This window comes from Diabrotica virgifera, chromosome 2 (assembly GCF_917563875.1).
Source record: "Diabrotica virgifera virgifera chromosome 2, PGI_DIABVI_V3a".
NCBI lineage: Eukaryota > Metazoa > Arthropoda > Insecta > Coleoptera > Chrysomelidae > Diabrotica > Diabrotica virgifera.
The window spans coordinates 4100219-4122922 of record NC_065444.1 but is presented as its reverse complement, the minus strand read 5'-3'; the positions used below and the strand labels follow the sequence as shown (position 1 = coordinate 4122922).

The following is a 22704-nucleotide window of genomic DNA, read 5'->3' as shown; positions in this document are numbered from 1 at the left end:
TTGTAACTGTTAAGTATATTTATTTTTTTTTGAAACTATATAATAGAAGTATAACTTTTTACGTGCGTACAAAGTACACACACATTCTTTTTTTTTCAATAATTTACATTTTATTAAACAAAAAGGCCGTAGTACCACCCTGTCCAATAGAGCCAAGCCTAATCTGTAAAGGGGGTGTGTGCTTGTTTTTATGGTACACCTGTTTATATGCACTATGCAAATTTTTATAAATAGGTATAATATGCATTATGCATTTAAAAATCCTAGATTTTAAAATCAATTGACCAAAATTAAAAGAGTTTTTTTTATATGAGATAGCATGAAATTTGTTTATAAAATACAACAAAGTAACCAAAATGACAACTCCGCTTAAACAATGACAAGACATACAAGGTTTATAACTACGCAAAATATCGGCAAAAGATAACAAATATTATAAACATTAGGAAAAGTACACATCATAATTAAAATTTCCAACAATAATTATTAATATTTATAGAAAACTAAAAATGACAAATCTCATTTTTATGAGTCACAAAATATATAACTATCCTTGTCTACTACATGGCGGGCTATTTAAAATAGAATTGATAAGTGATCAAAAACAAGAATCTTTTTTATTTTTTTCGCAAATTGCCCACGTAGATTTTGCGTTTAAACTCAGACATCTGAATATTGAATAAATTTCACATTCGTATGAAAGGCATAAATAATGCATTATTGCACTTTTTTACCTTTTACCTATAAACCTGTTTTTGTCTGCGCATGTGCCGAGTCAAAAATATCAATCAGAATCGCGTGGGCCGCCATTTTGATAAAGTGCTTTGTGTTTTAATGGTAACGCGGAATTATTGGAATGATTAATGGATTGGACAATACCTAATTGATCAAAAGGAAGTCTCCTGTTTTTCGGGTAAGTAATTAAACATAAGTAAACACAATAAACCGGTTTTACGGAACTTTTTCGACCAATTGTTATCAAAACATACAAAGCGGCTTCTAGTTCTGTTTGTAAACAGTCAAGGTAAAAAAGTTGATATGCGTCTAGGAATGATTCATTTGTTATAAAACTTGTTCAGATTTCTCTGAATCATTTCCAGTTTTCAAGATTTTATTACCGGATTTTACAAAGCGGGAAAAAGTCTACGCCTCTTTTTAACATAGGAATTTTTGCTTCATTTCTAAAATCAATAAGGCTCATTTTAGCTTAGTTTTAAATTTATTTCGCGTCTAGGTTTTTTTTTGTAATTTTTGGCATGAGCTTGTTTTAGTTTTGATTGGAAAAAAGAGAATGTTTGATGCGGCTATCGGAATTACATCATTCCCGAAGTGTAAAATCAATATTGCATTTCACAGGTGTTGCTCATTATCTTAGGATGCATATTTACTTTTCTGAGTTATTTTTGTCTCAGAAATGGATAAATCAATGTCTGAATTGTATTTTTAAGCAGATTATATTCATATTTTTTTGTTTGTATTTGTATGTTTTTGGTCCAGTATTCTATAAATTATTAGTAAAAAGAACCCAAAATTTTATAAGAAATACATATTACCATGGGCGCCGACAGGATTTTTTTCCAGGGGAGTACAACTGAATTCCAAAGATAACCAAGTACTGTTTTTAGAAGGTCTTTAAATACATTAAGAGCACCCGAAGTCCCATTTAACGACAATGTTAACATTATTCACATATAGTCCGTCCGCTATAACTTTTCCCATGCGGTACAATTCATTTTCAATCAAATTAAGCAAAACATAAATTGAAACGAACGTCGATGTGTATATACATTTTGTATACTGTATACCAGGGGTGGGCAAATACTTTTAAGCGCGGGCCAAAATAAAATTTTCAAAATATCTCCCGGGCCAGAGACCTCTATACCATACCCAGTATGTACTCTGTGCACACGCTAATGTTTTTGGTGGATGTTTTTCTCTGCCCAAAAAATTTTTTTGACAACAATACTATAAGTATCATTTTAAAGAATTTGGACAAAGGCATTTGACTGTTATTAATATATAATACTAATAATAAATTGTCATAGTTGGGTGTGGGTGTACATGCGAACCATTTGTTCCCAGTAAAATTACGAAATTTTTAATTTGGTCCAATATATTAAGCCATAACAAGGATCCAGATACATACAAGCACTTAGAGACCTAATTTTTTCTTTATTTTGAAACTAGATACATTGTTTAGTCCCGCGTAGATTTCTGTAAAATTAGAGTAAAAGAAACATTTATTTTAATTTTTTATTAAATACTCTTAAAAAAACCCAAAAAGTTTGGATTTTATTTTACTTGTTTTTGTACATTTTTCAATAAACCTTTACGCGGGACTTGATATTATCTATCTACAACTACTGTAAAAATTTGGACCTTCTATCATTTAAGGATCCAGAGATATTTGACATCAAAAGTTAAAAACTTAGTATTCGGGAAATCGCAAAAACATAAAACACTCTAATAGGCTATAAAGCTACCAGTACATGGTAAGTTGAGTGCCTTAAGTCGGAGTGCCGGACTTTTCCTGCCCTTAAGGGTTTTAAGCCCCTATTGTCAAAAAGATATCATGTAGGTATTTGGTTTACAAAAGTGGAGGAAGTTTCAGTACAACCATACAATCTAAACTGATATTTTTTATACCAAAAGACATCATCACTCAGCCATGATTTGTCCATTGTTGAACATAGGCCTCCTCCAGATATTTTCATCCTCTTTTGTTTTGTGCCTCTGCTATCCAATTGGTCACAATTCTTTTGAAGTCATCTGTCCAGCATGTTGGTGGTCTTCCCTGGCCTTGCTTGTCTGCCTGTGGTCTCCATTCAAGCAATTTTTTGTCCACCTGCCAACTTTCATTCTGGCAACATGTCCCTCCAATCTCCATTTTTTGCCTTTAAAGGCTGGGACACGCATATCCGCACCAAGCAGAGACAGCATAGCCAGCCTTGCTGTCTCTGCTCGGAGCGGTCACAGTGTGGATATGTGTGTCCTGGCCTTAATATGTGCGATAATGTTTTCCACTCCTGTTCATCTACGAAGTTCTTTGTTTCTTAGTCTATTTCTTGTCTGTCTTCATATGAAATGCAGTCATGTCTGCAAATGGGTTAAATGTGTACTCCATGACTTTTATAAATTGTTTAGTTAGGCGACAAAGTATCTATCACACCCCTCTGCCAATTTTTATCTTTTCAGTCAAAACAATGAATATTCACATACCTGTACCAAAAGACATAAAAAAATCTTAAATAACATTCCTAACTTAAAACTTTCATTTAAATGCAAAGATAACATCAAGTCAATTTTTTCGCATACTAAAGACAAATTTAAAAAAACTTCAAAAAGTGGCATTTATAAATTGTCATGTGGTGAATGCCCTGTGACCTACGTGGGTAGAACGATGCGACCTTTGGATACTCGTATCAAAGAGCATATGTCAAAGATCGATAAATCTAGCTTTGGTCATCATTTATATGAATCGAAACATAGCTTTAGTCCACAAAGAGATAGTAGGATCTTACACAACATACCTTATAATAACTATACCAAAATGAATCTACTAGAAGATCTAGAAATAAGTAGAGAAATGAAAAGAAACCCTCAAAACTGTGTTAACACCCAGATTCAATTAAATTGTAAATTTGATCCTATTTTTAAGAAATTTCTTTAGTAATTTTGGTTTAGTATACAGTATACCCAACAATTTATGAAAGTTTTTTGAACATTACTTTTAGGTATTCTTGAGTTTTCGTTCATTGTTTACATATTTGTAAACAAGTAAATATTTGTTATTTGTCTGATTTAATCAATAAGATTTTTAATTTTAATAACAGCTTTCGAACTCTGAGCTTATCAAATGATATTTCTCCTAGGTATGATTTCATCTAACTTCTTCTACACTTGGTCAAACTATAACAGTTTTGTTTTTTGGAAGAATTTTGATAACTTTTAATATACACGTTAACATTTCACTTCAATAGTAATAATAGAAAAATTTTTTTTGAAAATTTAACTTTAAAATTTAGTATCTTAACTTTAATTTCATTTAACCTATACATGGCTTTTTAGTCATTTTCAATTTTTAATTAATATTTATGAACATAGAGGTCGCATAAGATTGTAGTTCCTTCTTTATCATTTTAATAAATGACAGTCTTCCTCAGCTGATCTGCTGTTCATGTGGGCTCAAAATGGTTTGACTCAGCCATGTTGTCTTACTAATTAATAAAAGAATTTAGATGTGATTTTATTCACTTTAAAGGGTTATTATACCCTATATCTGTGGCTTTTGCCCAGTATTTATGTTTTTTATTGTGTTGTTTAGCAATTGCTCTTCTATGAAGGTTTTATAAGAGGACGTAAGTTTTTCACTTATTTTTTATATTAAAAAATCTTATCTGAAATATGTCCTTTTAGGAAGCTCTGATGATGACACGTTATGTGTCGAAAGTATGTAGCTGATAATAAAATATTTTTTACACACTATCAAAAGTTTTTTTGAAAACATACACCTGTTTGCCGTTTTGACCTATTTAGAAGTGTGTACAAGTCTTGCAGTCTTTTCCAACAAAAAAGATAAACTCAAACTACATAAAAGATGTAAATAAGACCTTAAGTACATTAATTTTCCCAACTAGTGCTAATATATTTTTTGGTATCAACAATTTTTTCTTTATTTTTGGATATTATTGGGGTGGAATTTCCCCATTACCGCCTCAGAGATTCACCACTGCTCCAGATAGCTGTCTGCATTCCTATCTTCAAATGATAGCTTATCTGTGTTTTATATTGTACCATTGATAAAATGATTCATTCTAGTGTCACCTTTTTATGACAATAATTGAAATACCATGATTAACTAACAATGTTGAATGGATTGAAGATCCATTCAACTTGTACAGAACTGTTCAAACAACCTTATAACCTTGAATGTAAACTATTCACAATTTTGCTCTTCATTTCAAGTACCCCAAAAATTTTTGGCTGCTATTTTTTAACTGGAATGTCGGGGGAAATCATTAAAAGAGATATAACATCTCCTGAGTATGAAATTTTTACTGTGTCATGTTTTTTATTAACATTTAAGCAAAAAAACCAACACTTTTTTCATTCATTTCAATATTGTGAAATAACTACTTATTGTACATAGATGAAAACGTTCAACAGGTAACTGTCTTGGAAAATACCTTCTACCAATTCTATTAACCCAGCACCTGCCACGTGGGGTGCTAACAGCAACCCATAACACATCTTCATCAAATATTTCGTATTTCAAGTTTGGTAACAGTGCTGTGCATCATTGTAGCTTTCTATAATATTATACAGCATAGATCTGTTTGCGTTTGAAGTGGTTATTTAGTGTCATTCTAAACTTGTAGCTCTAAAGTCGAATTGGGGTCTCATCAGCTGGCAGTTTAAGTTTTAATTTTTTTTTGTGTTTTTGATAAACAGGTCAAAATTACATTTTTTATTGCAATAAGTGATTTAAATTATTAATATAGACTCTATACTCAATAAATCTTATTATTTTTAGATATTTTACTTCACTTCATTTATTATGGCTTGGTACTTGGTAATTTGTTTATAACACCTTTTTAATTTTATTTTTTAACTTTTATAATATTAGTAACTAATAAGTTAATAAAACATGTTTTTTTATATTCTTATGTTACTCAACACATTATTTTGTTTAGGAACAAGTAGATCACAGACAATTTTTAAGGGGTGCTGTGAGCACCCCATGTGGCAGTTGACGTCTTGCAAAGCCATGTGGCAGGTGCCGGGTTAACATTCTATTCAATATACATATAATCAATTCTATCCAAGTTTTCTGTATTTGCCTTTTATTCTCATGTTAACTATTATTTTCAGTATAAATGGGTGGTCATAATGTGGTTACGAAGTGAGAAAAGAAACAGGGGATTTCATAAATTTTCCTTGGCAGCAAACAAACCCAAAAGAAAACCTAAAAAGACTGGCTGGGTTCCCAAATCCAGAACCGTGTCTCTTTACAAAAACTGTCTTAAATCAGTCAAAAAGAAATTTGTGAAAACCAAGGAACCTCAGAAGCCGCTGAACATTTCTGAAGAATGTAAAGAAAACTATCAATCCCAGGTAGTTCCTGAATTATACGAAGAAGGGACCAAAACTCTTGAGACCTTGAATAATGTCCCTCCTACCAGTGATATGTCAGCAACTAGTAGATGTTACGAGTATTACGATAGTACTCCTTCTGGCACCAGTTCTTATGAAACACAATCTGAAATGATCAATACAGACCTTCCAAAAGAAATAGAGTATTCCACCATCGAACTAAATACTATAGAAAATCTTAATTACAATGAAAAAATGCAATATATCGCCGATAAAAAAGCTTGTGAATATCAAAAAGATAAATACCAATATAATATGTTTGCAGAAAAAATTTGCGAGACCATGTATTATGAATACCCTTCTATGAAAGGTGAATATCCGGAGCTCCAAATAGATATTAACGATCTAAATAACGTTAACACTCAAGATTTTACCAACATGTTAGATGAGGAAATGTCAAAAGATGTTAACATGCAGAACGTGTATGATTACACTACTTTGTATACTTCAAATATTCCTGATAATCACATGATCACTAGTGTTTCGTCACAAGAAGTTGAGCGGCTAGATAGACAACCAGAACACATTGAGGTTGAAGATACTTGGGATGCTTTTGATCCGTATTTGTTCATCAAACACCTGCCACCTTTGACTTGTGAGATGAGAGCTAAGTGCCCTGCTTTACCATTGAAGACGAGATCTAGTCCAGATTTTAGCCTGGTAAGTTATTAATTATAAGTTTTATTACAGCTATAACAGGACTTCGTCACTAGAGTCAATCATGGTGTATAATAATTTTTTTTTATATTACATACATATTTTAATTTACAATCTGCTTCATTGAAGCTATAACTAATAGCCCAATAAATGACTGTTTTGGAGTGTAATTTCCAGGGGCAACTCCGAATTGTATGAAAATTTCGATTTAGGTTCTACTTACCCTCCACTTCAAAGTTGAATTTGTGCCGTTGGTTGCTTTTACTTGGGGGGTGACATTTACCCCTTCTCGGGGGTGAAAAACGCGTGTTTAAAATAAGGCCGGAAATGGATAAATTTACTTATTTTAAGCACCTTTTGTTCTATAAAGTTTTTTACGTAAGTCAATACTTTTCGAGTTATTCGCGATTTAAAATGTTGATTTTTCGACAAAAAAAAACTACGTTTTCTGACCGTTTTTTTCAAATAACTCAAAAAGTAAATATTTTATTGAAAAAAATATTTTTAGCAAAAGTGTACCCTATAAAAAAACGAAAAAACTGGTGTACCAGTAAAGTCTACTAATTGAGTAGAAGCAAAGTTGTAGCTCATGAAAAATACGTTCTTATTCGTCTAATTCCAAATCGAATAATTCAACCCGAAATCACTGAAGAAAGCAGCGTTTTTCGGGAAAACCTTATTAACATTTTTAAAGTATCGAAAAAAAGCTTATTATTTGTTTTTTACAAAAGTTTACAGCATCGAAAATAAACGAGTTAAACTGAAAAAAAAGTTGGCCCCTTTTTTTTGGCAAAAAAAATCGTGAATACCTCCCTCTATTTAGCACCCTAAATGAAATTAATCGTTTGGCTTTACCATCTATTTTAACTGTATGTGTATTGTTTATAATATTATGATCTGTAAGTTTGATTGGTTTGAAGTGCTTATTTTTGAAAACATTTGGTTTTATAGTAAAAAAAATTTTCTAAAATTTTTTGAAAAATTTCATTTTTTTCAAAATAACTTAAAAAGTATTAGTGATAAGAAAAATCTTAAAAAGTAAAAAAATGTAGGTTTTGCTATTATTAAATATGCTAGTTTAATTTTGTTTCTCCGTAAGACAAAAATTGGTTAAGATATGGCTGTTCAAAATTTGCATACACTCATGATTAGTGACCCATTCAAGCTTTCTCAATTATAACCCTTTCAAAAATAAACACTTTAAACCAGTGAGACTGACAGATCACATCAAAAATAGATGGGTAAGTAAATTGTTTGTAAAGCGGTAGCGATTAATTTCATTTGGGGAGCTAAACACGGCGAGATTTTCATGATTTTTGCAAAAAAAAAGAGGGCCAACTTTATTTTGAGCGTAACTCGCTTATTTTTAATGCTAAAACTTTTGTTAACAATTAAAACAAAGCTTTTTATAAACACTTTAAAAAAGTTTAAATGGGTTTTTCATGAAAAGTGCTTAATTTTTCAGTGATTTCGCCTTGAAATATTCGATTTGGAATTAGACGAATAAGAACGTATTTTTCATGAGCTACAACTTTGTTTTTATTTGATTGGTAGACTTTATTGATACACCATTTTTTTGGGTTTTTTATAAGCTACACTTTTGCTAAGGATATTTTTTTCGATAAAATATTTACTTTTTGAGTTATTTGCGAAAAACCGTCTGAAAACGTAGTTTTTTTTGTCGAAAAATCAACATTTTCAATGGTAAATAACTCAAAAAGTATTGACTTACGTAAAAAACTCTATAGAACAAAAGTTGCTTAAAATCAGTCAATTTATCCATTACCGGTCTTATCTTGAACATATGTTTTTCACCCCCGAAAAGGGGTGACTGTCACCCCCCAAGTAAAAGCAAACAACGGCACAATTTCAACTTTGAAGTGGAGGGTAAGTAGAACCTGCTAGAAGCTGCCCTATGACAACCCTCCTATTATATTTTTACATTTGATCGTATATTTAATTTATTAAGTCTGTTGGCCATAGTTTCTTCAATCATCTTTCAAATCCAGGAGGAGCTTTTAGAAGTTTTGCTTCATCATCTGGATGACTTCTCAGTCTATTAAGGTAGTTCTTTGTGATTCTTCGAATTTCTTCCTCTACGAAAAGTGTAGCAGTGTCCTCATGTAGGGTTTTATTGCTTACATACCAGGGCACGTGGAATATTATTCTCAATATTTTTAATTGGACTCTTTGTATTATCTTGATATTTGATGACTTTGAGCAACCCCAGGGTTTCAGTGGTTGGGATGTCTGTGGTAAATAATAGGTAAAGGAGAGGACCCTGTGTTACACCTGATTTAATGGGAAAGTGTGTGGAGGTTGCTGTTATATTTTACATGGAAGTAACAATCTTCAATGTAGGATGTATAATTAGCAATTTAATATTTAGGTTTAGAAAATAATAAAAAGTAACAAAGGGATTTGATATTTTTTTAAAACTTGGTATTCTTAGGTATTTCCCAAGGTACTTTTCACATAAATGATCGTGGATATATTTTCAGGTGCTAGATCTCGACGAAACTTTAGTTCACTGTAGCCTACAAGAACTCAAAGATGCCAGTTTTCATTTCCCGGTGCTATTTCAAGATTGTTCATATACCGTATACGTTAGAACAAGACCTTTCTTCAGGGAATTCATGGAAAAAGTCTCACAGATGTTCGAAGTGATACTTTTCACAGCATCTAAGAGAGTTTATGCAGATAAACTACTTAATTTGTTGGATCCGGAAAGAAAATGGATTAAATACAGACTTTTTAGGGAACACTGTGTTTGCGTCAATGGCAACTATATTAAGGATCTTTCCATCCTCGGCAGGGATTTGTCCAAGACTATCATAATCGATAATTCTCCACAGGCATTTGGTTACCATGTAAGTATAAGTGTAGTACAGAAATATCTGAAATTGCCAAGGTCAAGATCGAAAAACTTTGATTACGAGGCGTTGACAATTCAATCAGGTTTCAACGGTTTTTAGGTTTTTTATTTGTTACCTGTTTGACAGGAAAATTTCCTCCTGTGTTAGTTTTAAAACATTGTGTATAATTTCACTGGATTGTGCAGTTGGTGTCCTATTTTGCATGGCACATGTAATATTCGTGTTTATTAAAAAAATATTAAATGTATTCTAAAATAAACAACTATTCAACAGTTTTATGTGACAGTGTCACAAAACCACTGATTTCGTGCACAATACATTTTAAATTGATGTTTACTCTTTGCACCAACACATTCAACTGAAGTCCCCTCTCCTTGATTTGCTACCTGACTGACAGTTTCAGATATATCTGTACAATTGTACTTCATTTTTGTACTTTAAAGTCAAACGTAGCCAGTTGAAATTTTGTCTTCAAATAATTTTAAATATTTATGTACATTTCCATTTGTTTTAGTTGAATAATGGTATTCCCATTGAAAGTTGGTTTGAAGATAGGAGCGACTCTGAGCTAATAAAGTTGGTACCGTTTTTAGAGAGTTTGGTGACGGTGGTAAGTAGTATACATGCAATAACATATCGGCATTTGAAATGTAAAAGGTTGTAATCCACAAGTCAACTTTTCTCAGTAAGTAGAAAAACTGTTCCATTTAAGTAATTTGATGAGGAATTACCCTATTAATTAAAAAAATTATTAGGTTAATTTCTCATAAATTAAAAAAATTATTAGGTTACTTTCTCATAAAATTACTTAAATGGAACGTTTTTTTTCAAACGGAGTAACAGGTTTAGAGCGCAAAGATGGCAACATATTATTAAAAAATTAAGAGATTACCGAAAGATGGCGGGAACATTTTATGGAATTATTAATGGGAGACAACAACGAAATAGAGAATGACAGGGAGGAGTACAATTTAAATGAACAACAAGATGATGATGACATAACATACGAAGAATACAAGGAAGCAATTTTAAAATTAAAAAATGGCAAGGCTGCAGGACACGATAATATTAAGGCTGAGCTAATTAAATATATGGAAGGAAAAGGATTACAATTACTATGGAAGATCATAAGGAGCTGTTGGCATACCAGATGCATGCCTTGAGATTGGACTCTTGCAACTATTCTACCATTACACAAAAAAGGTGATAAACATAAGTGTTCTAACTACAGGGGAATATCATTGTTGGTAGGTGCTAGTAAAATCTATGAAATAATACTAGAGAAAAAGCTGCGAGAAAATATCGAGGCCACACAGGATGACAGCCAATGCGGCTTTAGGCCAGGGTGAGGTACAACCGATCTCATATTCACAGTGAGACAGTTATCAGAAAAAGCCCTAGAGTCTAGAGCATAACAGTAAGTTGTTTCTCTGTTTTGTGGACTTGGAAAAAGCATTTGATCGGGCGCCACGTAACAAGATCTGGGAAATATTAAACCGTAGAAATGTGAAACCGAAGTTAATCCAAGCAATAAAGAGTACATATAAATGTACACGTAATGATGTAAGTACGAACAATCACTCATCTCTAGAATTCTACACAAAGACAGGTTTAAGACAAGGTGGTGTTCTGAGTCCTTTGTTATTCATCACTCTAATGGACGAAATTGCAAAAGAATGCAGGGGTAAGGTAAAAAGAACTAGGGTTGGGGTGTATTAACACATTATATTGGGGTAAATCAGAAAAAGATTTGCAAGTGAATGTGAATGTTTGGAATGAAGCCTTTAACCTTGGCCCCCAGGGGGGGGCCCCTGGGGGCCAAAAGACCAAGGGAGGGAAAATGACCCCAGGTCAAAAATGTCAAAAATGACAATTAACAAAAAAATGAAGTTTCTTTTTTTTTGGCATGGACTTTATGTCATTCAGCCAGTCACAACATTAGTATTAGTGTCATGTGTAGTGTGTATGTTGAGTAAGTGTCTTGTTACTTTGCAAAGTCGACGTCATTAGCGTAAAACTACTTGGAATTACACATTATAGACGGTATTTCACTAAACATCAACTTCAGAACATATTTTTTATTCGTAAAATATTGGGAATTTTTTTTATTTCAAAATATGAGGATATCTAGGATGATATTAAAGTCAAATAAAAAAATAATGAGTTAAAAATTGAAAATACTTTTGAATTTATTAAAGCAAAACATACGCTGGGGTCACAATTTCCCCTGCTTGGTCATCCGAAGGTTAAGAAATTTGGGATGAAAATAAATATTGAAAAAACAGAAGCTTTAGTAATTCGAAAACTCAAGAAAATATAAATATAAAGCTGAATAATGAGACCATTACACAAGTAGAGGAGTTCCTTCAAGTATCTAGGATCAACAATGAATGGGCAAGAAAATATAGAACCAGAAATACACAGCAGCGTAATGAGTGCAACAAAATTATACTATGCACTAAATAATTTTATTAGGAAGAAAGAAGTAAGCCTGAAAACAAAAATGAAAGTATTTCAAACTGTATACGAGCCGGTGCTACTCTACGGTAGTGAAACGTGGACAGTGAACGACAATATCCGTAGTAAAATTCAAGCATGCGAAATGCGATATTTACTTGCGGTATCCGGGGTGACCAGACGTGATCGTATAAAAAATAAAGACCTACGTGAAAGGTGCGGTTTAGAAGGACCTTAGACAGACTTTATTATTTATTATTATTATACGGGATAACCCCATTAACAGAAAAATTACAGTTAAATATTAATACATTTCCAAAAGGTAATAATAAATTCAATGTGTTAAATATGACTTAATTAATCTAAAAAATAGAGAGTTAGAAAAGTATAAAAATACTGAAAAATTTCATATGTCACGAAAATTAATATATAACATAAATATTGACTACAAAAAAATATACAACATACAAACATAACACTTAAGAGTATAAAAATAACATCACAGAGCAAGAGATCTTTTTAATTGATTTAGAGTTATATTAAATAAATCAAGTTCGTAATTATTTAACAATCCCATATACCTATCAAGTGGGTTGTGAACGCCATACAATGTTCTATGGAAAGGTATTTTAAACATATTATGGTAACGGAGAGCTTGATAAGGAACATTAAAATTAATCTGACTTAAAAGATTGGGAGAATCTTTAAGTCCATTTATGATCCTAAAAATGAAAACAGCACCTGCTATGTCACGGCGTACCTTAAGTGGAGGTAGGGACAACTGTTGTTCAAGAAAAGAATAATCGTGATTGACAATGATAGTTTGTGTATAGTAAGCACATGATCTCAAGAATCTATGTTGTATTCTCTCGATAGTATCAATATGAGTCTGGAAATAGGGTGACCAAACCACAGAACTGTACTCCAAGAGGGACCTTACTAAGCTACAGTAAACAAGCCTAGTAGATTCAATAGAGAAGAATTTGCAATTTCTTGTAACAAATCCCAAAAGTTTAGATGCCTTCACAGATACAGCATTTATATGCTCCACAAAAGAAAGCTTCTCATCCAAAACAACACCCAAATCCCTAACGGAAGATACATATTCAAGTGGCTGATTATTAATGATGTAACCTGATTCAATTCTACTGACTTTCCGAAAGAAGCTTATAAAACAGCATTTCCTGGCATTCAAGAAAAGTTTGTTTCGAACACACCACTCCTGCAGTCTATCAAGATCCTCCTGCAACAACGCCTGGTCCAACAAACCATCCACAGGTCTCCAGAATTTCAGATCATCAGCTAGCATTAAGCATTTACTATTCAAAAAGCAATTATTTATATCATTAACAAAGATGATAAAAAGAAGCGGGGAAGTATGGCCACCCTGAGCAACTCCGGAGCTTACTGTAATAATATCAGATAAATAGCTACCAATCTTCACTCGTTGAGTACGCCCCGATGAGGAGTTCTTAATCCACTCGACAAAGTTAACATCAAAACCCACAGACACCAGCTTTTCCAAGAGTATTTGGTGATCAACACGATCAAACGCTTTCGAAAAATCCGTGTATATGGCATCTATCTTGAAACGAAACAGTTATTGTGGTTCGGACATATGGCGAGAATGAGTGAAGGTAGAACTGTAAAGAGGGTAAAGAAAGCGGCATCTGACAACAAACGACGAAGAGGCAGGACAGCAAGAACGTAGAACGCAAATATTGGAGAGGCTTGCGTAAAAAGAAATATTGGGTGGAGAGAAGCAGAAAGACTAGCTACCGACCGAAAGGCATGGAGACGTCTGCTTTTTCCACTTACCTCAACACCGTAAGGTACAAGAGGACGCCGGACGGCTTAATTAAGTAAGTAAGGAACGCTTTTTCTACTTCCTGAAAAAAGTTGATTTGTGGGTCATGTCACAAATAAGCGTGTTGTTACTGCCTTCTGTTCCCAATTAATTAAAACTCTTATTTCTATTCAAATACATATATTTTTGGTTTACCATATCGATGACTAAATCATAATAACTTGTTTATAATCACGACCTATCTTAAACGTGGTTACTGCTAACTATTACAATAATCATAATAATAATAATGGTATCATATCATCGGGCGTTTACTTATATATTAGAATGAACTTTGCAACCTCACGCGTCGGCCTTGGTCAAGGGCGGACAATTTACTTTCAATAAAACATCTTTTGTACAGGGTGATATTATAATACCACAGTCACAACCTACTCAAAATATCAGGGTGCAGATGGGACCCTGTCGCGCAATTCGCAGCAAATAAAATAGTTGTATGTTTTTAGGCTTCATTTTATTTCGGTTATACATACGCATTTTCAAGGTTCACGAGGTTTTGCACCAACTCTACCTTTCAACCATCGATTTTCTTAATTAAGATTTTGGCGTATTTCCATTAAATTTATATGTAGTAGACAACTTGTTATTACTTAGCTAGATATGTATATACATAAACATTTTTATTACAGAAAGAAGATGTCAGACCGCACATTCGGAATAAATTTAAGCTGTTCAGCTATCTACCTCCAGATTAGGATGCGTAAGCCTAGACAATCTTGTATGAAAAACAAAATAACATGTAATGCATTGTACTTTTCGTTACTTTTTACGTTAAAGTACTGACTAACTTTAATATTACGTGCCTTTTTGGATCAACACGAGAATATTGATGTATAGATAAAAAAATTTACCGTATAACGTTAAAAAAGAATGACATGGAAGGTTTGTTAAAATAGTTATTAAATATTGTCAGTACTATTACAGTACTTTTAAATAAAGAAATGGTTTAAGCTAAAAATTTAAATAAATTTGGAGTGTTCTTCTTTTTTGATTTTGCTCAGTATTGAGAAGCAATCAATATCATTATTTTAATTATACAGTATCTGTAATAACCACACAAACCCATGGATTATACAGGGTGTCCCCGAAAATAGTGCGTTCCTTTAAGGTATGGATATAATACACAATTTAGAACAAAAAAGTGAATTTTTGGAAATTTAATGACTGTGGAAATTTAACCTAATAACCCCTTGTTTATTTACTATTAAGGTGTGATTTTTGGGGTTGTTGAGATATTATGTACGTACCTGCAAAATAATGGATGTGGGTTTGGTTGATATTTACATTATTTTACCTACCAGATGCAACTGACCTACAAACCTACTTTTTTACTCTTTAGATTTTTGAGTTGCGCGTTGTTGCCAGACTTCAATTTGCATATCAAAATGTATTTTCGTTTTTTGGTCAAACGGATCAATTTAGAAAAAAATGTTATAAGACTTTTTTGCTCTACATTGTGCCTTCTACCTATACCTTTAAAGAACGCACTATTTTCGGGGACACCCTGTATACCTAACAGGTATGAAAATCATGGGTCAGTGTTGGGGAATCAAAAAGGGACAGATTTATATATTAAATAAATATCGTATTGATATCAATCATTTAAGCAATGTGCATAAATTAAAAACTTACCGATTTACTTACAAATTATCATCTCTTCCTCTTCTTCTGTGTCGAATTTGTTGTCTGGCCCGATTAGAATGATTATACGTAAAGAACTATACAAGTTAAGTTATACATAAGATACAACTTCTTTAATGTTATTACCAATTTACTAAAGCTAGATTTTTCGCAGTTGATTACTGTGATTGTGTAGAGAAACATACTGCTGTCGGTCAAGCGAAGCGTAGAACAGGGGTTACTGAGAGGGTATCAAAGTTGCTTTCCTACGAAGGTAATTAAATCCATTTAGTGGTGGCTGAAAATCAGTACACACATTCTAAATTAAATATAAATAAAAGTTATTATAGTCGGTCAGCTGTATGACGGGACAGAGCCGGTCGGTGGCCCCAATGAATGTACAGGGTTATTCACTATATTTTGACCCCCTTGTAAACTGCTTTATTTACAGAATTAGAAAAAAATGTAAAATACAAAAGTTATTCGATTTTTACATTATGATTTTTTGACATATATATCGTACTAGTGACGTCATCCGTTTGGGCGTGATGACGTAATCGACTATTTTTTTAAAGGGGAATAGGGGTCGACTGTTAGCTCATTTGAAAGGTTATTCATAAACATTAACATGATTAATTATGCAGGGTGGCCAATAAAATTTTTTTAAATTAAATTGTTTAATAATTCAAAAAAAAATTTGAACACCCTGTATAAATAATGATCTTAATATTTATGGTACTGTATAGAGAATTGAATAACCTTTCAAATGAGCTAGCACACGACCCCTATTCTCATTTAAAAAAATAGTCGATTACGTCATCACGCCCAGATGGTTGACGTCACTATGTCAAAAAATCGAATCGTAAATAAAGCAGTTTACAAGGGGGTCAAAATATAGTGAATAACTCTGTACATTCATTGGGGCCGACCGACCGGCTCTGTCCCGTCGTACAGCTGACCGACTATAATAACTGTTATTTATATTTAATTTAGAATGTGTGTACTGATTTTCAGCCATCATTTCATTTCAGGATTTAATTACCTTCGTAGGAAAGCAACTTTGATACCCTCTCAGTAACCCCTGTTCTACGTTTCGCTTGACCGACCGCAGTATGTTTCTCTACACAATCACAGTAATCAACTGTGAAAAATTAAGCTTTAGTAAATTGAAAGAGATTTTTCAGCGCTGCCTCTCCGTCTATTATTATTTATTAAGTTGATTGCTTTTCAACACTGCCATGGTAAAATTACTTTGGTTGTTAGTAGTTGTACAAGTAGCTGGTTACTTAAAACGTTTGGTTGTAGATGAGTGCAATAATCGAAAATATGTGATTAATTACGAAAAACAGATTTTAATGAGAATTGGAAACGATATGTAGCTTGTACAGCGTTGGTCAGTATTTTAAAAAGATGTTTTTAAAAATATAAACATAAAACATAGTATTGTATTGTAAAATTCTTACAGAACGTGTATATATAGGGGAACAAAAAAATTAGACGTTAGGTTTCTTGCCATAAACAAGAACATTTTTCCTGATCAATAGATTAGTTGCAATACTATGCACAAAAAATATTATTTGTTTGTTATTTGAGGTCTGGATGCGTCTAATGTTGAAATGACTAAAATCATGAAAAGAATTATGTTGATTTTTGTTTCGTGGGTGTTCGGGAACGATTAACTTAAATTAAAACAAGTGTAAAAACAACAACTTGTCAATAATATATTTATTTGTGTCGGTAAAATAGCGTGAATATTTCTCGAAAGAGGGTTTGTTATTCTTTGCGAGTATGGTGGTGTGTCCGCGCCAGGTGGTTGCTGTGACTATACTGAAAAAAACCACAAACGCTAATATGTTTGTGTTTCTACCATCTAGCCAGAAAGGCGATAAATTATTTAGATCTGGCGTTTAAAAGTTGAAACATTTCTGCAGTTTTAAGAAACGTCTTCGAATGCATTTCCAAAGTGAGTTATTGACATAAGGTCTAATAAGGTAATTAATTTATGGGAAATTTAGTTTATTAAACTGAACACATCAAAAATATCTGGTTAGGGATACATTTCGTTTCGTAAAACGGGCCCTTCTTAGCATCTGGTTTGTATATTAAATGTGAATTTTATATGACCCATAGTATTTCGTTTTGAGAGAAGAAAGTTAATATTAAAAATTAACAATTAAAAAATAATAATAAATGAAGCGTGTCGGCTATATTTTATTGAAAAATATAAATAAAAACAAAAAATTTAATGTAAAGATGTATACAAATTGATGTATAAAAATTTCTACAAATCGACTTTAGTCTTTTACTAGATCGTCTAATGAGTTACTTCCTTTGAAATACATTCTCTTTTTAGTTCAATACAACGAATCCAGCGATTTTCCAACTTCTTTATACCATCCGAATAAAACAATTCTGTAAACTCTGCAAAATAGTTGTTTGTTTTGCCAATTATCTATTCGTTCGAGCTGATTTTTGTATTTACATGCCATCTCCCCAAATTTGGGAACACGTAATAATCGGAGGGGACCAAATCAGGAGAATAAGCTGAATGAGAAAACAATTTGTAGCCAAACTCAAGAATTTTTGCTCTTTGTGCATTTTGTGGAGAAACAATTTTTTCCTCCTACCTATGGGACCATTACTTGCTAAATATCATAAGCTTTGTCTTCTTTACTTTTATATCGAGTCCATATTGTTGACTGTAATACGTGATTTTGATACTAGAGTGTCATCTGCATATCTGATGTTGGTTAGCCGGTACACATTTAGTAGAGAGTACCTTTTTCAGTTTCATGCAAAGCTTCGATAAATATTCTTTCAGAGTAGAGATTGAAGATTAGAGCAGACAAAATACAGCCTATCCTCACTCCCTGCATTATCTTCACATTTTCAGTGTATTCACCTTTAACTCTGAAATTTGAGGTCTGATTCCGGTAAAGGTTTCTAATTATTTTCAGATCTTTGTTGTTAATTCCTGCTTCTTTTAGCATTTGCATCTTCTTGACGTGTTGTACTCGATCAAACTCTTTCTCGAAATCAACCAGACATGCGTATACATCACAATTGACGTCTCTGCATCCCTGGAATAGGACTTGTATTGAGAACAAACCCTCTCTCGTACCAACAGAATTTATGAAACCAAACTTGATGGGGAAATTTGACTGTCACAGGGATTTTTAAATCACAGCGCCTTAATTGACCAAGGAGGTTACTTATGAGACCACTAGATACATTATAGTCCAAGAGGCAGCGCTGAAAAATCTCTTTGAATTTACTAAATGATTACTGTGATTGTGTAGAGAAACATACTGCGGTCGGTCAAGCGAAACGTAGAACAGGGGTTACTGAGAAGGTATCAAAGTTGCTTTCCTACGATGGTAATTAAATCCATTTACTAAGGCTGAAAATCAATACACACATTCTAAATTGAATATAAATAAAAGTTATTATAGTTGATCAACTGTATGACGGGACAGAGCCGGTCGGTCGGCCCCAGTGAATGTACAGAGTTATTCACTATATTTTGACCCCCTAATCGACTATTTTTTTAAATGGGAATAGGGGTCGAGTGCTAGCTCATTTGAAAGGTTATTCAATTCCCTATTCAGTAATATAAACATTAACATGATTCATTATACAGGGTGTCAAAAAATTTTTTTAAGTAAATTAATTGTTTAATTAATAGTTCAATTTTTTTTGGACACCCTGTATAAATAATGATCTTAATGTTTATAGTACTGTATAGAGAATTGAATAACCTTTCAAATGAGCCAGCACACGACCCCTTCTTCTTTAGGTGCCGTGTCTGTATTCAGACGTTGGCCGTCATCATGTTTACAATTTCCTGAAATCTCTCTCTATCGGCTGCTGCGCGAAATAATTCTTCTACTGTGCAGCCACACCATTGTCTAATATTACGCAGCCATGAAAGTTTCTTTCGACCAATCCATCTCTTTCCCTCCACTTTTCCTTGTATTATAAGGCGAAGCAGATGGTAATTATATGGCCGAAGTATTCTGTTTTTCTCCTCTTTATGATGCTTATGAGCAGACGTTCCGAATTCATCATTTGAAGAACATCTTCATTGGAAGTGTGTGAAACCCACGATATCTTCAGGATTCGTCGATAGCACCACAATTCGAATGCTTCTATTTTGTTTAGCATTGTGGTTTTTAACGTCCATGTCTCACAACCATACAATAGGATAGACCACACATAACATTTCAGCACCTTCTTTCGAATATTCATCGACAGGTTTCTATTACATAAAACTGGTTTCCAGGTCATAAAGCCTTCCGTGATATTTCGATCCTAGTTATTATCTCTTCATCAGAGTCACAATTTACATTTAACCAGCTGCCAAGGTACTTGAAATGATTTACCCGTTCTAACTCCTCTCCATCAAGAGAAAGCTGACCTTGATCTATATTAATCTTTCCAACTACCATCCACTTTGTTTTTGAAATGTTGATTTTAAGGCCTCTCCGATAGCTTGCTTCACTGACTAGATTTAGTAGTGTCTGAAGATCTTGTAAATTTTCAGCAAGAATGGCTGTATCGTCAGCGTATCTAATATTGTTGATTACTTCTCCGCCTAGCCTTACTCCCTCTTGTGTGTCATCCAAAGCCTCCCTAAAGATTTCTTCAGAGTACAGATTAAAAAGGGTGGGTGATAAAACACAACCTTGTCGTACTCCACGTTTTATCGGCAGTTTTTCAGTACGACTGTCTCCAATTTGGATAGAGGCTACACGACCCCTATTCTCATTTAAAAAGAATAGTCGATTACGTCATCACGCCCAGATGGATGACGTTACTAGTACGATATATATGCCAAAAAAATCATAATTCAAAAATCGAATAACTTTTGTATTTTACATTTTTTTCTAATTCTGTAAATAAAGCAATTTACAAGGGGGTCAAAATATAGTGAATAACCCTGTACATTCATTGGGGCCGACCGACCGGCTCTGTCCCGTCATACAGCTGACCGACTATAATAACTTATTTATATTCGATTTAGAATGTGTGTACTGATTTTCAGCCTTAGTAAATGGATTTAATTACTTTCGTAGGAAAGCAACTTTGATACCCTCTCAGTAACCCCTGTTCTACGTTTCGCTTGACCGACCGCAGTATGTTTCTCTACACAATCACAGTAATCAACTGTGAAAAATTTAGCTTTAGTAAATTCAAAGAGATTTTTCAGCGCTGCCTCTCCGTCTATTAATAAGGACCGATTTTTAGAAATTTGAAGTGATATACACTATTTTGCAATTGAATAACGAGATTTTTTTCTTTATGCGTTTCATGATAGTTATTAACTTCTTTTGACGATTTTGGCTGTTACAGCATCCAGATCGCATGTTAGGATTAGGTATAAGTATTATATCTCCATGTTGTAATGTTTTATATTTTATTACACAAAATCTCATTTACCCAAACCTAGTATTCGAATAACGTGTTGAAATTTTTTGAGTTATTTAGTTAAAATTGTTAAGTATCTACTATTTTTTTATAAATTGATTTTACATTTATTTATATTTTTATTCCAAAATCTAATTCATGTAAATGGTTACTTAGACGCAAAATGTGGATAAATCCGAACTCATAAAAATGTTCTATGTATCATAGATGTTAGCCACTTATTTATACTGTTTTCCTTCACTGTAATTGCTCAGCACATTGAGTTTTTGTCAGTATGCTCTGAAGGAGTTTCCAAAATGTTGAAATTTTGAAGCCTCTGTAAAAGTATCACAACAGTTTACATAGTTTTTTATTGGTTCGTCTCTACCAACTATTTTTCAATTTATTCCTCCATATACTTATTAAAATTAATTTGTTGTTAACATCCCTAACTATTTATTTTTGTTTTGTGCTCATAGATGTCACAGGCATCTATGAGCTATGTATATACAAAACAAATCACTACCTTTTGGTAAAATTTATGAAATTGGCAACTCTGTCCGTTCATTTGTATGAGTTCAGAATATTTTGCAATATTGAGAGCCTCTAGATACTCATTTACCCTAATTCCTTCTGGGGTATCTAAAACTGGGTGAAAATGAGAAAATTGGAATAGAATACCTTGCGTTTTGGTCTTGTTTCAAAGACATACTACATTGTATCAAAATTTGACACCATTTGAAAAATAATTTTTTTTATTAAATTCGACTGTGATTTAGTTCCATTAAATTTTATAAATATATGATGCAAAATATGTTACACTTATTAAAAGGTAAAGGGATATTTTTTTAGTACTTTGCATTTTTTAATTTGAAGACAATACAGATCTTATAGCAATTAGGAATTCAATTTAATCGAAGGGATTATTATATATTAGAAAGTGGAGTACATTCTGCTGTCTCTTACTTGAATTTTTCAGTTGGTAGCACGGATCTTTACAGCATCCTATGTTACCTCTTCTATCCATCTCAGCTTTGGTCGATCACGTCTTTTACATGTCATGTCCGCTGCAGTCTTTCCATCAAACTTACAGCTTCCGGAGCGAACCATGGCCGATGAGAAACGCTGTCGTTAGTTCAATGAGAACTCTAAGCAGAGAGGATTTCTGTCATCGGCTATGGTTCGCTCCGGGAGCTGTACGCTTGTAGATATTTTACAGTTCAAAATTTATATCTACGCCTCCATATTAGCTTTTCACAGTCTGCTCCGGGTATCTTGCGTAATACCTTTCTTTCAAAAATCGATAGAGATGATTTGTCTGTTTTGGTTAGGGTCCATGCTTCTGATCCATATGTGAGAACAGGACTACCAGTAGTATACAGGGTGTCCCCGAAAATAGTGCGCTCCTTGTTCCTTTAAGGTATGGATATAATACACAATGTAGAACAAAAAAGACCTATAACATTTTTTTCTAAAGTTAACCGTTTCCAAAAAAAAAATTACATTGTTCTCCATGTAAGCGAACTTTTATTTTCATAAAATTAACCAATCTGACATCACTGTACAAGAACTGTTTGTGACTTTTGGTTATTGACACCACAAATGTAGATCAGACAGGTAGACACCTGCAAAATAATTATACCACCCTGTGTGTGAAAATCAAACAAA

General features: G+C 33.0%; 1 protein-coding gene across 1 annotated transcript; it reads left to right on the top strand.

Moving 5' to 3' along the window:
- The first annotated feature begins 793 nt into the window (after positions 1 to 793).
- LOC114330129 (CTD small phosphatase-like protein 2) lies at positions 794 to 15842 on the top strand. The gene is made up of 5 exons (XM_028279440.2): positions 794 to 913; positions 5872 to 6813; positions 9312 to 9680; positions 10201 to 10296; positions 14640 to 15842. The coding sequence occupies exons 2-5, from the start codon at positions 5890 to 5892 to the stop codon at positions 14703 to 14705; spliced, it is 1455 nt and encodes a 484-aa protein (XP_028135241.1). The 5' UTR covers positions 794 to 913; positions 5872 to 5889; the 3' UTR covers positions 14706 to 15842.
- The last annotated feature ends 6862 nt before the right edge of the window (positions 15843 to 22704 follow it).

Bases quoted from the DNA above. Each gene is read 5' to 3' on its own strand.
- LOC114330129 (XM_028279440.2), top strand. From the start codon at position 5,890: ATGTGGTTACGAAGTGAGAAAAGAAACAGGGGATTTCATAAATTTTCC. The intron at 9,681-10,200 runs GTAAGTATAAGT...CATTTGTTTTAG, and splicing joins CACAGGCATTTGGTTACCAT to TTGAATAATGGTATTCCCAT. The intron at 10,297-14,639 runs GTAAGTAGTATA...TTTTTATTACAG, and splicing joins TAGAGAGTTTGGTGACGGTG to AAAGAAGATGTCAGACCGCA.